We start from the raw sequence: 13004 nt of genomic DNA on the forward strand, positions 1-13004 counted from the left end.
TAAATTATCAATACAAGTTAACACCAAAACAACTAAATATCGCAGAGTCAAATTTGCTTCTAGCTAAAAATCGACAAAACATTCTAATTTTCTTCACTACATGTGTATCTTTGATAATTTATCCCAGGAAAATAGGACTTAGCCGAAATAACTGTCTCACAATGAAATCAATTGTAAATTATACTTAGTATATGCAATATGGGGAAAATGTTGATTAAATAAAAGCAATTGATTCCATGCCACCAATTTCAGTAAATTAAAATTTTTAAAAGTTTGGGGAAAATTAGAAAAGTTTAATAGACCCACATAGATAATTGATCACAAAATTAAACTGGCTTAGTAGAGTTTACTTTGGATAATGTTTTCTCATTGATAATTCAGCCATGTTTTAATTTATTTATTTTTTGAGATGGAGTTTCACTCTTTTTTTTTTTTTGAGACTGCGTCTCCCTCTGTTGCACAGGCTGGAGTGCAGTGGCGCAATCTCAGCTCACGGCAAGCTCTACCTCCCAGGTACACGCCATTCTCCTGCCTCAGCCTCCCAAGTAGCTGGGACTACAGGTGCCCACCACCACACAAAAATTAGTACAAAATACTAATTTTTTGTATTTTTTTTTAGTAGAGAAGGGGTTTCACCACGTTAGCCAGGATGGTCTTGATCTCCTGACCTCGGGATCTGCCTGCCTCAGCCTCCCAAAGTACTGGGATTACAGACGTGAGCCACCATGCCTGGCTGGAGTTTCGATCTTGTTGCCCAGGCTGGAGGGCAATGGCGCGATCTCAGCTCACCGCAACCTCCACCTCCTGGGTTCAAGCGATTCTCCTGCCTCAGCCACCCGAGTCTCTGGAATTACAGGCATGTGCCACGACACCAGGCTAATTTTTGTATTTTTAGTAGAGTTGGGGTTTCACCATGTTGGCCAGGCTCATCATGAACTTCTGACCTGAGGTGATCTGCCCACCTCAGCCTCCCAAAGTGCTGGGATTACAGGTGTGAGCCACCACACGCAGCCTAAATTATTATTTTTTATAGAGACGGGGTCTTACTGTGTTGCCCTGTCTTGTCTGGAACTCTTGGGCTCAAGCAGTCCTCCAGCCTTAGTCTCTCAAGTAGCTGGGACCACAGGCGTGCAACATGATGCCCAGCAAATTTTTTTATGTTTTTTGTAGAAACAGGATCTAGCTTTGTTGCCCAGGCTGGTCTCAACCTCCTGGATTCAAGCACCTCTCCCACTGCAGCCTCCCAAAGTGCTGAGATTATGGGTGTGAACCTCCATACTTGGCCAGTTTGATTTTTTTTTGTTGAGACAGGGTCTTACTCTGTCACCCAGGCTGAAGTGCAGTGGCGCAGTCATGACTTGCCCTCCTGGGCTCAGTCAATCCTCCCACCTCACTCTCTCAAGTAGCTGAGAATGCAGTCATGTGCCACTGCGCACAGCTAATTTTTGTATTTTTTTGTAGAGACACGGTGCTTTGATTTTTTATTAAAAAATGTTTTATTTTATATTTGTTTATGACTTCATCATGATCAACAATGTCATAAGGTCAAGGGTTGGCAAATTTTTTCTATAAAGGGCCAGACAATAAATATTTCAGCCATTATGGACCACACAGTCTACATGACAGTTATTCAACTCTGCCCTTGTAGCATAAAAGTTGCCTGTACCGTTGTTGTACATATTGAAATTACATAAAGAGGCCTGTCATCCCAGCCCTTTGGGAGGCTGAGGTGGGCAGACGACTTCAGCTCAGGAGTCTGAGACCAGCCTGGGCAATATAGCGAAATCCCATCACTAGAAAAAATACAAAAATTAGCCCAGCATGTTGGTGCCTGCCTGTAGATCCAGCTACTTGGGAGGCTGAGGTAGGAGAATCACTTTTACCCAGGAGGTCGAGGCTGCAGTGAGCTATAATCAGGCCACTGCACTCCAGCCTGTGAGACAGAATGAGACCCAGTCTCAAAGAAAAAACGAAAACATGGGTGGGTCATTTGAGGTCAGAAGTTTGAGACCAGCCTGACCAACATAGTGAAATTCTGTCTCTACTAAAATACAAAAAAAGATTAGCCAGGCATGGTGGCGGGCACCTGTAATCTCAGCTACTTGGGAGGATAAGGTAGGAGAATTGCTTGAACCCAGGAGGCGGAGGTTGCAGTGAGCCGAGGTCGTGCCACTGCACTCAAGCCTGGGTGACAAAGCGAGACTCCATTTCAAAAAAAAAAAAAAAAGACATGACTCAGGAACGGCCAGATAGAAGAGATGCATAGGACAGGTATTGGGTGATGGGGACACGTGCATGAAGCTTTCTGGTACTCCCTGGAAACTCCCAGCGCTTCAGTGTGTTCATCCACCTAGAAGCTTCCCAAACCTCATTGTTCAAGAGTTTTTCTCAAGCTCAATCTCCACTGTTAAAAATTTCAACACTCCAACCACTTGGTCTTCTTCTTCTTTCTTCTTTCTTCTTTCTTCTTTCTTCTTTCTTCTTCTTCTTCTTTCTTCTTCTTCTCCTTCTCCTTCTCCTCCTCCTCCTCCTCCTCCTCTTCCTCTTCTTCCTCGTCTTCCTCCTCTTCCTCTTCCTCTTCCTCCTCTTCCTCTTCCTCCTCTTCCTCTTCCTCCTCTTCCTCTTCCTCCTCCTCCTCTTCCTCTTCCACCTCTTCCTCTTCCTTCTCCTCCTCCTCTTCCTCCTCCTCCTCCTCTTCCTCCTCCTCCTCCTCTTCCTCCTTTTCCTCTTCCTCCTCCTCCTCTTCCTCCTCCTCCTCCTCTTCCTCTTCTTCTTCCTCCTCTTCCTCTTCCTCCTCTTCCTCTTCCTCCTCTTCCTCTTCCTCCTCCACCTCTTCCTCTTCCTCCTCCTCCTCCTCTTCCTCCTCCTCCTCCTCTTCTTCCTCTTCTTCCTCTTCTTCTTCTTCTGTCAAGGTCTCATTCGGTTGCCCAGGCTGGAATGCAATGGCACGATTATAGCTCATGAAGTCTTGAACTATTGGGCTTAAATTATCCTCCCTCCTCAGCCTCTTGAGTATCCGGGACTATAGATGTGCACCACCATGCCTGGCTAATTTTTTACCTTCTGTAGAGATAGGGTCTCCCTATGTTGCCTAGGCGGATTTGAAACTCCTGGACCCAGGTAATCCTCCTACCTGAGCCACCCAAAGTACTGGGATCACAGGTGTAAGCCACTGCAGCCAGCCTTCCTTGGTCTTCTAATGAGCAACCCCATCCTGAAGCTATATAGGGGACCCACTCTAAGTCACCTTATTGGCATGAATTCAGGTGTGATGGAAAAGGGCTCCGTATGGATAACAAAAGACACTCCAGGCCAGGCACAGTGGCTCATGCCTGTAATCCCAACACTTTGGGAGGCCAAGGCAGGAAGATTGCTTGAGTCCAGGAGTTCGAGACCAGCTTGGGCTTGGGAGGTGGAGGTTACAGTGAACCGAAATCACACCAGTGCACTCCAACCTGGGCAACAGAGTGAGACCCTGTCTCAAAAAAAAAAAAAAAAAAAAGACACTCCCATCATTCAGAAAATTCTAAGGGTTTTAGGAGCTCAGTACCTGGAACTGGGGACAAAAAACAAACATTCCTTTTTTTTTTTCCCAAGACTGAGTTTCTTGTCACCCAGGCTGGAGTGCAATGGCACAATCTCAGTTCTCTGCAACCTCTGCCACCGGGTTTCAAGTGATTCTCCTGCCTCAGCCTCCCAAAGTAGCTGGAATTACAGGTGCCCAACACCACACCCAGCTAATTTTTGTATTTTTAGTAGAGACAGGTTTCACCATGTTGGCCAGGCTGGTCTCGAACTCTTGACTTCAGATGATCCTCCCACCTTAGCCTCCCAAAGTGCTGGGATTACAGGTGTGAGCCACCGTGCCTGACCAAAAACCAAATTTATTTTTATTAGACCACAACTGATCTGTGTCTCTTCCCCTCTAGATTTTGAGTGGCCAAGGATTGCGTCTAGGCACTTTTCATTTCTACTGCCCAGCACATAGTTGTTATCCCAAGCTGCACCATGTTGTAAACCCCTGCCATTTCCCAACCCTATTCAGAGTGGAAAATTCCACTAGGAATCGGCTGTGAGAAACACCCTACCGGACAAGTCCAGGCCCAACCGCCTGAACCCAGGAAATTCCCTCCTTATCAGCAGCTAACCACACTGCCTGCCTCTTTTTGCGGCAAGCCTAGACCTGTCCCGTCCTTACCTATAATTACCCAAGTGTGTAAGTGCGAGTGGGCTCCGGCGCTACCTGGTGTCCCCATCTGCAGGTCTTTGGTCTGTGTTGCTATAGAGCCACCTCCGGCCATTGCTTCTTCTTTTCTCACTCTAACAATAGTAACAGTTAAAACATACATAACTGCTGGTGTTATACCCAGACCGTTTGTTCCCCAAAGAAGACCACCAGAGTCCAGAGTCAAAGCCAAGCGGCAAGGATCTTTTACTGCAAGTTCGAACTTGGTCCCTCCATTCCACAGCATACAAGAGGGCCCCGAACAATGCGAGCGCTTGCTTTTTATAGCCCGATGTAAATAGGATACGTAAAGTTACAGAGGAACAAGGGAATTCTTTTGGTTACAGCATTACAATTGGTTTACATTTTAAGTTATACATTTAGCAGTTTTCTATTGGTTCCTGCGCTTTCAGTAAAACCACAAACGGCTGTGTCCTTATCGGGGACTTTCCAGGTGGTGTTTTCCTAAAGTTGAGATATATGGTATTCTCTGAGTTGAGAGATGTGTTTGTACTGGGCTCAGGAAATTGAGAGATATATGGTGGGATGTGTTTGTACTGGGCCTGTTTGTTGAGCCCGGGGCTGAGGAATGGGGCTGAGGAATGTGCCTGATCATTGAGAGATATATGGTGGGATGTGTTTGTACTGGGCTCAGGAAGTTGAGAGATATATGGTGGGATGTGTTTGTACTAGGCTCAGGAAATTGAGAGATATATGGTGGGATGTGTTTGTACTGGGCCTGTTTGTTGAGCCAGGGGCTGAGGAATGTGCCTGATTTCTTTCACTGGTGTCATTAATCTTGCCATTGGTGGTGTTGCTTGATTACTGGTGTAATGTTTCCCTCATAATCTAGTTCATTCAGGGACGTGAATCATTTAGCAGACGATTTAATGAATATTTATCAGTATCCCCTCCCACTAGGTCCAGAAAAGGTTGCTGACTTTCCCAAGGTCTCTTAATTCTTTGTCGTTGTTTTTTTTGAGACAGAGTCTCTGTTGCCAGGCTGGAGCGCAGTGGGGCCATCTCAGCTCACTGCAACCTCTGCCTCCCTCCCAGGTTCAAGCAATTCTTCTCTCTCAGCCTTCTGAGTAGCTGGGACTGCAGGCACCCAGCACCATACTTGGCTAATTTTTGTATTTTTAGTAGAGATGCAGTTTCACCATATTGGTCAGGCTGATCGCCAACTCCTGACGGCAGGTGATCCACCCACTTCAGCCTCCCTGAGTGCTGGAATTACAGGCGTGAGCCACCACGCCCCGCCGACCTCTTAACTCTTTTTTTTGTTTGTTTGTTTTTTGAGACGGAGTCATGCTCTCTCTCTCAGCCTGGAGTGCAGTGGCACGATCGCTCACTGCAAGCTCTGCCTCCCAGGTTCACACCATTCTCCTGCCTCAGCCTCTGGAGTAGCCGGGACTTCAGGCTCCCGCCACCACGCCCGGCTAATTTTTTGTATTTTTTAGTAGATATGGTGTTTCACTGTGTTAGCCAGGATGGTCTCGATCTCCTGACCTCGTGGTCCACCGGCCTCAGCCTCCCAAAGTGCTGAGATTACAGGCGTGAGCCACCGCGCCTGGCTTAACTCTTGAGAACAGAGTTCTAAACTCCCTTTCTCCGAAGTTTTCTTTCCATTTCATCCTCAGAGATACCCAAAGGACCTTTTAGCATATTGGTAATTGAGACAAAAGAATTTCCAAACCTGGAGACAAATCCCAACTCTTGCTTCCTGATTCTCTTTTCTATACTGTCTTCCCAAGTCATCCTTTTCCCATGGCTGCATAACATAGATTGAATCAAATGGACCCCATCATGCTGGCTGCTTCTCTCCGCTGGGGCCAGGAGCAGCCTGACTGCAGCGTCAGCTAAAGACAGATAGTGATCACAGCGCTGGGCTTCTCCTTCCAAAAACACAGTCGTTCAAGGTCACAGGGAGACCGAAGAATACGATAAACACAGATAAATGTCCTTGAGGGTGAGTGATTTTTGTCTGGGTATGAAAAGAAGAATAACAGGAGAAAAGGCATCATTTTCTTGGCCTGAACCGCCTCCTCTGGTTTGTTTTTTCTTTTTCTTTTTCTTTTCTTTTTTTTTTTTTTTTTGAGACAGAGTCTCGCTCTGTCGCCCAGGCTGGAGTGCAGTGGCCGGATCTCAGCTCACTGCAAGCTCTGCCTCCCGGGTTCACGCCATTCTCCTGCCTCAGCCTCCCATGTAGCTGGGACTACAGGCACCTGCCACCTCGCCCGGCTAATTTTTTTTTTTTTGTATTTTTAGTAGAGACGGGGTTTCACCGTGTTAGCCAGGATGGTCTCGATCTCCTGACCTCGTGATCCGCCCATCTCGGCCTCCCAAAGTGCTGGGATTACAGGCGTGAGCCACCGCGCCCGGACTTCTTTTCTTTTTTTTAAACAGGGCTGTCTCACTCTGTTGCTCAGGCTGGACTGAAGTGGTATGATCACAGCTCTCACTGCAGCCTCAACCTCCTGGGCTCAAGTGATCCTCCTACCTCAGCCTCCCAAGTAGCTGGGACTATAGGCACACGCCACCATGCCCAGCTAATTTTTTAATTTTTTGTAGCAATGGGGTTTCGCCTGTTACTTAGGCTGGTCTCAAACTCCTAAACTCAAGCACTCTGCCCACCTCGGCCTCCCAAAGTGGGGGGGGATTATTGGCACCTCACCCAGTCCTGCCTCTGTTTTAAGAGGCAAACAAGAATTAAGTTTTCCATCTTAGAGCAAGGTGACCTCTAGGTGCAGCAAACCCTGACAGAGACTGGCTGCAGGGCTCCCCAGTCCAGCACAAATAGAAGAGGCCAAAAAAGCAGATGTGATGGTGATGATTCTGCTGAACACTGGAAAATACTTACTACAAGTTTTATACACAAATGCATCACCACACCCTTGTGAGGTGGGTCATATCGTCACTGTCCCATCTGTTTGTTGGTAGAGGAAACTGATGGTTCCAAGAGTGAGATTAACTTGCCCTAAGTTCACTCAGCTTATTATTGACCAATATATTTGTGGAGTAGTCGAGATTTAAATCCAGAATGACATTCCAATCAATGGTATCCAGCGAAAAAAATAAAAAATAAAAATAAATCCAGGCTGGGCACGATGACTCATGCCTGTAATCCGAACACTTTGGGAAGCCAAGGCGGGTGGATCACCTGAAGTCAGGAGTTTGAGGCCAGCCTGGCCCACGTGGCAAAACCCAACCTCTACTAAATATACAAAAATTAGCCAAGTGTGGTGGTGCAGGCTTGTAATCCCAGCTACTCAGGAAGCTAAGGCAGAAGAACCACTCGAACCCAGGAGGTGGAGGTTACAGGGAGCCAAGGTCATGCCACTGCACGACCTGGGTAACAGAGCAAGACTCCCTCTCAAAAAAATAAATCCAGTGTAGGCTGGCTTCGAGGCCTATGGTCTTTGATGGTGTTGTTGCTATGGTTTTCCTTTGTTTTGAACTTTTTAAACTTTGAAATTATTTTAGATTTATCAGAAAGTTGCAAAGATAGCACAGATCATTCCTGTGTACTCTCATCTAGGCTTCCCTAATGTTAAGGTCTTACAATCATCAAAACCAAGAAATTAGCACTGGGACAATTCACTGCAGACCTTATTCATTTTTCACCAGTTTTTCCACTAATGTCCTTTGTCACTTTCTGGGAGGAAAAATATTTCCTCTGCTCCCTTATTTTCACTGACAGTGTTCATACATTAAACTGACAAAAGACAGACTAGCAAGAGAAAAGACATTTTTATTTCCATATGTATGTATGCACGTGGGAGTTCATAGAAAAGGAAATGTGACTTAAAGGAGTGGTTAGAATTTGAGGCTTATAGCCGGACGTGGTGGCTCATGCCTGTAATCCCAGCACTTTGAGAGGCTAAGGCCAGTGGATCACTTGAGACCAGGAGTTCAAGACCAGCCTGGCCTACATGGTAAAATCCCATCTCTACTAAGAATACAAAACATTAGCCGAGCGTGGCGGCAGGTGTCTGTAACCCCAGCTACTGAGGAGTCTGAGGCAGGAGAATCGTCTGAATCGAGGAGGTGGAGGTTGCAGTGAGCCGAGAATGCGCCACTGCACTCCAGTCCGGGCAAAGCAAGACTCTGTCTCAAAAAAAAAAAAAGAATTTCGTGCTTATAAACCATCTTAATAGGTGAAGTGTCCCAGCACTTTAGGAGGCTGAGGCAGGAGGATCACTTGAGCCCAGAGGTTCAAGACCAGCTTGGGCAACAAAGTGAGACCTTGTCTGTACAAAAAGAAAATTAGCTGGGCATGATGATGCACACCTGTAATGGTGTGCAAAAGGTGCCTGTAATCCCCGCTACTTGGGAGACTGAGGTTGGAGGATTACTTGAGCCCGGCAGGTCGAAGTTTCAGTGAGTTATGATCGCACCACTGCACTCCAGCCTGGGCAACAGAGGGAGACCGTGTCTAAAAAAAAAAGAAAAAGAAAATGAAAAAAACAGATGAAGGAGAAGGGAAGAAAGGGCACTTGTGGAAAAACAAATGATGTTTTGGAAAGATAAATGACCCCTTAGGAGATGAGATGGGGGATATGAGAGATTTTGTGACAGTGTCTACTTTGGTGTGTTGCTGACTTCTGTCTCAGAGGAGATTGGAGTTGCTCCCCGGGACGAGATTTATGACAATTGGGTTCTTTTTTATTCTTTTGGAAGGCTCTGCTCTTAGGTAGATAACAGATTTCAGAAAGTCAGATGCCCTCGGCTCAAAACAATTTTTATGCCACACTGGCTTATTCTGGAGCCCTTCCCCATTTCAGAATCCAATTGGGGCTGGGAGCGGTGGCTCACGCCTGTAATCCCAGCACTCTGGGAGGCCGAGGCGGGTGGATCACTTGAGGCCAGGAGTTTGAGACCAGTCTGGCCAACATGGTAAAACCCTGTCTCTACTAAAACTCCAAAAAAGAAGTAGCTGGGCATGGTGGCAGGCGCCTGTAATCCCAGCTTCTCGGGAGGCTGCGGTAAGAGAATCACTTGAATCCGGGAAGCAGAGGTTGCAGTGAGCCAAGATTGTGCCACTGCACTTCAGCCTGGGCAACAGAGTGGCACCCTTTCCAAAAAAAAAACAAAAAGGAAAAAAAAATCCAATTGATACCCCACCTTGCATTTAGTTATGTCTTCTTGGTCTCCTCCAATGCGTGACGGTTTCTCCGTCTTCCTTTATTCCTTACCACTTTGACAATTTTGAGGAATATTGATCTGTTATTTTGTAGCCTGTCCCTTAACTTGATGTTTTCTCATGACTAGACTGAGGTTGTTAAACATTTACTAGCACACCACTGGCAATTGGTTTGCATGAGAATGAAACAACAACTAGGGTTTCTCTTTATATATATTTATATTTGATCCTCCCAAAGTGCTAGGATCAGCCAGACGCGATGGCTCCTCCCTGTAATCCCAGTGCTTTGGGAGGCCACGGTGGAAAGATCACCCAAGCCCAGGAGTTCAAGACCAGCCTGGGCAACATAGTGAGATTCCGTCTCTTCAAAAAATTTAAATATTAGCCTGCAGGTTGTGCACCTGTAGTCCCAGCTACTCAGAAGGCTGAGGAAAGAAGATCCCTTGAGGCCAGGAGGCCAAGGCTGCAATGAGCTATGATCACACCACTGCACTCCAGCCTGGGCAACAGAGTGAGACCCTGACTCTAAAAATAAACACAAAAAGGGAGGTGGAGCATCGCTCCCCATGCCTTAAGTGTGGACTGCACAGAGTGACTTCCTTACAAAGAGCACAAAGGGAGGGAAAGAGCAGCTCTACACTGAGAAACTTGATAAACACGACCTCAACCAGGTGATCAAGGTGGACATCAACCATGGTAAGTCATGTCAACAGTATGCGTTGGTATCACGTGATAAAAATGGCATTTGACCGCTATCATCTTTCTCCCAAAAATCCATAACCTCAGCTAATCATGAGAAAAACATCAGACAAATCTCAGTAGAGGGCCATGCTGCAAATTGCCTGACCAGTACTTCTCAGAACTGTCATCAAAAACAAAGAAATTCTGAGAAACTGTCACAGCGAAGAGGACCCTAAGGAGACATGACAACTAAATGTAATTGGTATCCTGGATGGGATCCTGGAACAGAAAACTGTCACAAGGTACAAACTAAGGAAATCTGAATGAAGTATGTGCTTTAGTTAATGCATCAATATTAGATCATTGATTGTAGCAAATGCACCACACTAATGTAAGCTAACAGGGGAAACTGAGTCAGGATGTATGAGGATGCTGTAATACCTTCACAATTTTTTTAAAATATAAAACTATTTTTTTTTTTTTTTTTTACTCTTGTTGCCCAAGCTGGAGTGCAGTGGCATTATCTCGGCTCATTGCAACCTCCACCTCCTGAGTTCAAATGATTCTTCTGCCTCAGCCTCACTAGTAGCTGGGATTACAGGCACCTACCACCACGCCCGATTAATTTTTGTATTTTTTTTTTTTTTTTTTTTTTTTGAGACAGAGTCTCGCTGTGTCACCCAGGGTGGAGTGCGGTGGCCAGATCTCAGCTCACTGCAAGCTCCGCCTCCCGGGTTTTTACGCCATTCTCCTGCCTCAGCCTCCTGAGTAGCCGGGACTACAGGCACCCGCCACCTCGCCCGGCTAGTTTTTTGTATTTTTTAGTAGAGACAGGGTTTCACCGTGTTAGCCAGGATGGTCTCGATCTGCTGACCTCGTGATCCGCCCGTCTCGGCCTCCCAAAGTGCTGGGATTACAGGCTTGAGCCACCGCGCCCGGCCCAATTTTTGTATTTTTAATAGAGACAAGGTTTTACCATGTTGGCCGGGGTCTCGAACTCCTGCCCTCAGATGATCCACCTGCCTCGGCCTCCCAAAGTGCTGGGATTACAGGCAGGAGCCACTGTGCCCGGCTAAAATTATTCTTAAAAAATTTAGTTTATTAAAAAAACAAAAACAAAAAAAAAAAAAGTGACCATTTTTTAATCTTTCAAAAATATACCATTAGCCTAAACCCTTGAAATATTTGCATTCAGGCCGGATGCAGTGCCTCACACCTGTAATCTCAACACTTTGGGAGGTTGAGGAGGGAGGATCACTTGAGCCCAGGAGCCTAGGCAACATGACGAAACCCCATCTCTACAAAAAATACAAAAATGAGCCAGGCGTAATGGCATGTCTGTAGTCCTCAGTTAGTTACTCAGGAGGCTGAGATGGGAGGATCGCTTGAGCCCAGGAGGTTGAGACTGCAGTGAGCTGATTGTGTCACTGCACTCCCACCTGGGCAACAGAGCAAGATCCTCTCTCAAAATAAAATAAAGTATTTGCATTCAAAAGGAGCTTCAGAATAGACCACATGAATAAAATATAGCAAGAGCTGCAGATAAATAGATTTCTCTAGAGAATATGAAAATAATACCCAGTGCCAATTCAATGATACAAGGAACATGCAGAGGGGAGGGAAATTACTCCAATCAGTCTATCAGTCTCCTGCTGCAGAAGCTGTAAACATAAAAATAAAAGTACGCTGGCTGGGCGCGGTGGCTCAAGCCTGTAATCCCAGCACTTTGGGAGGCCGAGACGGGTGGATCACGAGGTCAGGAGATTGAGACCATCCTGGCTAACACGGTGAAACCCCATCTCTACTAAAAAATACAAAAAACTAGCCGGGCGAGGTGGCGGGCGCCTGTAGTCCCAGCTACTCAGGAGGCTGAGGCAGGAGAATGGCGTAAACCTGGGAGGTGGAGCTTGCAGTGAGCTGAGATCCGGCCACTGCACCCCAGCCTGGGCGACAGAGCAAGACTCCGTCTCAAAAAAATAAATAAATAAATAAATAAATGTACGCTATGAATCTCCCCTCAAGAATGGGAAGGTGATCAATAGCTTCCATCTAGCATCCATGTCCCGCTGAGATGACATTCTTTCCAGAGGGGGAAAAATGAGCTGCCAATGAGAAATTGTTCAGATGACTAAGAAAGACACCATCTCAGGAACTTCCATATTGAGTTCGACTGTTAGTCAATGTGTTGAATAGTTGTCATATGTCATTCCTTCTCCAGAAGATGGAGCTTTAGTCTAAAATAACGATGTAAGACAAGCCGGCAAGCTGGGCCCAGAATTATAGAATTCAAAGAAAATGCATAAAACGTGGTCAATATCAAGAGGGTTTCAAAAGCATTTTAAATCTCCTTGGAGACGGGTTCATTTGACCCGATTCTCCTACTCATTATAGATATCCATTGCTTCAACTGTTTTCATCCAGGCAAAAAAGAAAATTTCAGTGGGAGTCATAAAAATGATTGTGTGTCATCTTATTTTTATTTGGTATTTCTCTTCCCAAAAATCTAATGGCTCACTATTATCTTGTACCGAAGTTCACATGTTGATGGAGGTGACTTTATTTATTTATTTATTTATCTATTTATTTATTTTGAGATGGAGTTTCACTCTTGTTGCCCAGTCTGGAGGGCAATGGCATGATCTCGGCTCACCGCAACCTCCACCCACCAGGTTCAAGCAATTCTCCTGCCTCAGCCTCCCGAGTAGCTGGGATTATTGTGTTTTTAGTAGAGACGGCATTTCTCCATGTTGGTCAGGATGGTCTCGAACTCCCGACCTCAGATGACCCACCCACCTTGGCCTCCCAAAGTGCTGGGATTACAGGCGTAAGCCACCGCACACAGCCAAGGTGACATTTAAGTTCACTGTTGCAGTGAATTTATTATGCAGATAGGAGTTTCATGAATTTTCTCCAAAATATTCAGATATAAAATTCATTTCTTTTTTTCTAAAACAA

General features: G+C 45.9%; 1 protein-coding gene across 4 annotated transcripts; it reads right to left on the reverse strand.

Annotated features, from left to right (window-relative positions):
* Positions 1–1926: 1926 nt before the first annotated feature.
* On the reverse strand, positions 1927–4503 carry LOC144338375 (uncharacterized). 4 transcript variants are annotated; one of them, XR_013412406.1, is made up of 3 exons: positions 3860–4503; positions 2831–3282; positions 1927–2616 (listed from the first exon to the last, which is right to left on the reverse strand). XR_013412406.1 is itself a non-coding variant. In XM_077987203.1 (3 exons), exons 2-3 carry the CDS (start codon positions 2960–2962, stop codon positions 2417–2419), a joined length of 345 nt encoding a protein of 114 aa, XP_077843329.1. In that variant the 5' UTR covers positions 2963–3282; positions 3860–4503; the 3' UTR covers positions 1927–2416. The 4 variants fall into 4 exon arrangements, 3 of the variants coding, with proteins under 3 accessions (XP_077843329.1, XP_077843328.1, XP_077843330.1); XM_077987203.1 differs by having other exon boundaries at positions 1927–2629; XM_077987202.1 differs by having other exon boundaries at positions 1927–2632.
* Between the last annotated feature and the right edge of the window lie 8501 nt (positions 4504–13004).

Source organism: Macaca mulatta, chromosome 20, assembly GCF_049350105.2.
Source record: "Macaca mulatta isolate MMU2019108-1 chromosome 20, T2T-MMU8v2.0, whole genome shotgun sequence".
NCBI lineage: Eukaryota > Metazoa > Chordata > Mammalia > Primates > Cercopithecidae > Macaca > Macaca mulatta.

Coding starts and splice junctions, on each gene's coding strand:
- LOC144338375 (XM_077987202.1), bottom strand. CDS start 2,962: ATGAGCTATAATCGTGCCATTGCATTCCAGCCTGGGCAACCGAATGAG. Junction 2,633..2,830: donor AGGAGGAGGAAGAGGAAGAG/GTGGAGGAGGAA, acceptor GAGGAAGAGGAG/GAGGAGGAAGAGGAAGAGGA.